Source organism: Cebus imitator, unplaced genomic scaffold (assembly GCF_001604975.1).
Source record: "Cebus imitator isolate Cc_AM_T3 unplaced genomic scaffold, Cebus_imitator-1.0 Scaffold500, whole genome shotgun sequence".
NCBI lineage: Eukaryota > Metazoa > Chordata > Mammalia > Primates > Cebidae > Cebus > Cebus imitator.
The window spans coordinates 1,294,029-1,297,751 of record NW_016107815.1 but is presented as its reverse complement, the minus strand read 5'-3'; the positions used below and the strand labels follow the sequence as shown (position 1 = coordinate 1,297,751).

The following is a 3,723-nucleotide window of genomic DNA, read 5'->3' as shown; positions in this document are numbered from 1 at the left end:
AAGTTCATGATTTACTTTAAACAGGATTGCCACTTTTTTGTTTGTTTGTTTGAGACAGTCTCACTCTTGTCTCCCAGGCTGGAGTGCAGTGGCACAATCTTGGCTCACTACAACCTCTGCCTCCCAGGCTCAAGCGATTCTCCTGCCTCAGCCTCCTGAGTAGCTGAGATTACAGGTACCCACCACCACGCTGGGCTAATTTTTGTATTTTTAGTAGAGATGGGGTTTCACCATGTTGGCCAGGTTGGTCTCAAACTCCTGACCTCAAGTGATCTGCCCGCCTCAGCTTCCCCAAGTGCTGGAATTACAGGCGTGAGCCACCGCGCCCGGCCTCAAATATTTTTAAAATAGTTGCTGTGGCCTGAAAATGAGTACAGAGACAGTAGGAATGCAACAAAAATGTCTGCTGACTCATGCTTTTCACTGGTGGAATAATTCCGTTTACCTGGGGCAAACAGTTATCTGGAAGGCTTATCAAGGAAGACGCAGATCTGAAATGAGAGCCCTACAAAGACACACTGTGGCTGCAGCTCCCTAAGACCACACACACCCACACCCACACCCACACACACACACATACACACACACTCACACACACATTCTGCAAGAGCTCTCCACCAGAAAAGATGTCATGGAATAATGCAAATGACCTAACAAACCAACATCGACTTGCAAGAAAAAGAAGGCCCTCCAGCCAGGGTTTCACACTACAGCAAAAGGTTTCAAGAGAATCCCTTCAAAGGGTTAAGCCAGAACACTCAAGAAGTTTTGGTACCACTGGTTACACCGTGAGGTACATCCATCCCAGCAAGGCCAGGCAGACAGACGAAAATCGTATTAGTCGTTCTCCCTCCTCTACTGCATTCTGCTGGCATCAGTTCAGCTCCGAGTCTATATTAGTCCATGATTTGTTTAGCCTTTGGATTTAAGAGAATGGAAGTACTATGTGAGCAGGAAACAGGACACTCATCAGAAGCTGGGATCTGTTGCCTTTCCCCTCCAGCACATTTAGTGTCGTATATCAACAGGTCCAAGAGAAATCAACATTTCAGGATGATCAGGTCCCAAGTGATATTCTTAGCGCCCCTTCACATGATTTTGATCCACCAGAAGCAACCCTCTGGCTGCCTCACAGCCTCCTCTCCCACCTCTCCCCTTAAGCCTTCCCGTTTATGTTGTGCTGCCCGTTCTATTCCCAACTCAAGATCCCTCCCTAAGCAAAGAAAAACAGTAGTCAAGCTGGGGTCTGTGGGCCCATTATGCCTGATCAAGAAACTCTTAACAATAAGCACACGCTTCTCCTTCATTCCATATCTCTAAATCACTTCAGCAGCATTTCTCCTGCTTCTCTCTCCTTTGCTCCCCTTCTCCCCCAGTGATTTAACCACCACCACCGCCACCACCACCACCATCACCACCATACCACCACCATCACCACCATCACCATCATCACTGTCATCATCACCATCACCATCGTCACCATCATCATCATCTCGGTTGGGGGAAGGGGCAGAGAATAAAACACACAAGAGACCTACATATTGACAAATTCAAGCTTCAGAATCTCTTGCATTTCCTACCTGAACTGCAATCTGGTGTTCAATCGTTTTGTACGCAGAGTAATGTGTGCTGCCGGACTGAAAATGGAGCTGTAGAAAGAAACCAAATCAAAGCGTTCTGCTTATGTCACAAACTACAAGAAAACATCTTAAGCAGTTTATGAATAGCAGACAAACCTTCCTACATTGAACTGCAGCCTTGGCATTCAATCAAGACCTGTGTACTTTTATTTGTTGCTATGGATAAGATGATCATAACAATCTAGGGTAAAGTTTTTTTTTATGTTTTTTTGTTTGTTTGTTTTTTAAAAAAGCACCTATTCAATAAGCATACAGGGAAGGTGGGGGCCGGGAGTGAGAATCAATGACATGAAAAGGAAAGACAGATGCCCATTAAGACATAAAGGAAGCCAGTGTGCTGAGCGGGATGCTGAGGAAAAATGAACTGTGTGCTGCAAAAAGTCATCAGAATTGCAACATGTAGGCGAGAGGAAGGATTATGAGAGAAAAGATTATGAGAAGCCACAAGACTGAAACAAGTACAAGCACCACCCCACCCCATATTTCTAATAACTGGGCCCTGGCTCTCCAATGCAATTCTATTTCTGGGAAAACAAATGTGTCACACAGAATTCAGGGGCCACCCGATGCCTTATACATTCTTTCACGGTGACTAAGCTGTCCATCCCAGGCCATCTCTGTCGCCTGCACTCTAGTAATCCACACTTCCCCAAAGAGGAGGCCAAACACTGCCAAAAGCCACTAATTTTCTAAGAAAGGACCACCTACTAGGTGACAACTGAGTGTATGTAAGTCGATTGACTCAGACCCTCCGCAAGGGCTAAGTCTGTCCTCAGCCTTTCCCTCTGAAGTCCTAGAGACCAACCGTCAAAGAAGCAGGTATCCCGAAACAGAAAGGAATAGCAAGACTGTTCACTCAAATAATACTTGTTAATCTTGGGATCCCACCAACTGGGAAAACAAGCACCATCTGCTGATTTATTTTGTAAACAATACAATAATCACTAAAAGAGAGCTCAACAATTATCTGAAAATGCTTTTTTTTTTTTTTTTTTTACCGAGTCTCGCTCTGTTGCCAGGCTGGAGTGCAGTGGTGTGATCTCAGCTCACTGCAACCTCCACTTCCCAGGTTCAAGTGATTCTCCTGCCTCAGCCTCCCGAGTAGCTGGGACTACAGGTGCACACCACCACGCCCAGCTAATTTCTGTATTTTTAGTAGAGACGGAGTTTCACCATGTTGGCCAGGATGGTCTTGATATCTTGACCTCACGATTACAGGGATGGTTGGGATTACAGGCATGAGCCACTGTACCCCGCCTGAAAATGTATTTTGACTTGCAATATAGGAACAAATAATGAGGAATCAGATGACCCAGGAAATGGATGTCCACTCTCCTCCTTGCAACAGGCAAATCAACTGCATCTCCAAACATGGATCTGTAGTATAGTAACAACTACAAACTACTGGTGCTATTACTATGACCAGAACACATCTGTGCTAAGCGTAATTTAGGCTGTGAGTATCAGATCCAGATAATTTGTATCTTGCTCCATGGAAGAAAAACAATTCAGCCCACACAGTTTTAAAAAATAAATAAAGAGGAAAAAAATCACATAAGAACTTTTGAACTAACTCAAAATAAACACAAGGGTAGTAATCAAATAAAAAAATAGTCTAAATCCCTGTTGTTCATGATCTAAGTCTATAAATGTCCATTTTAGGATGCAGTGGGTTCTGAGATCGTTTTATCTGTTCCAAATGAACAAACAGAAAACAGTACATATATATTTATATGTAGATATAACATAAGTCTGCTTGCCCCAAACAGAATATTAATCAAAATTAAAAGGAGACACAATGAAGTACGTGGGAAAAAAACTCTATACCCGTCAAAGGAGAGTAATAAACCACACTGTCCTAAAACAATAGAAGATCCTTCCCCCACACACAGTCCTCCACACACACTCATAGGCAGCATCTAAAGTGAAGTGCTGGCAGGGCGTAGTGGCTCACACCTGCCATCCTAGCACTTTGGGAGGCTAAGGCAGGTGGATCACCTGAGGTCAGTAGTTCGAGACCAGCCTGGCCAACATGGTGAAACCCGTCTCTACTAAAAATGCAAAAATTAACCAGGTGTGGTGA

At 44.2% G+C, this 3,723-nt stretch overlaps 1 protein-coding gene across 4 annotated transcripts in view; it reads right to left on the bottom strand.

The window, feature by feature from the left end:
• Window positions 1–3,723, bottom strand: part of LOC108292702 (transcription factor 7-like 2) — a 142,192-nt gene that overhangs the window by 126,362 nt on the left and 12,107 nt on the right. For 2 of the 4 annotated variants that reach the window (XM_037733212.1, XM_017513764.2), the window contains exon 4: window positions 1,581–1,649. The exons of the other annotated variants lie outside the window; for them this stretch is intronic. In XM_037733212.1, coding sequence (XP_037589140.1) covers window positions 1,581–1,649 — 69 coding nt within the window. The remainder of the gene's footprint in view (window positions 1–1,580; window positions 1,650–3,723) is intronic. 4 annotated transcript variants of the gene reach the window in all.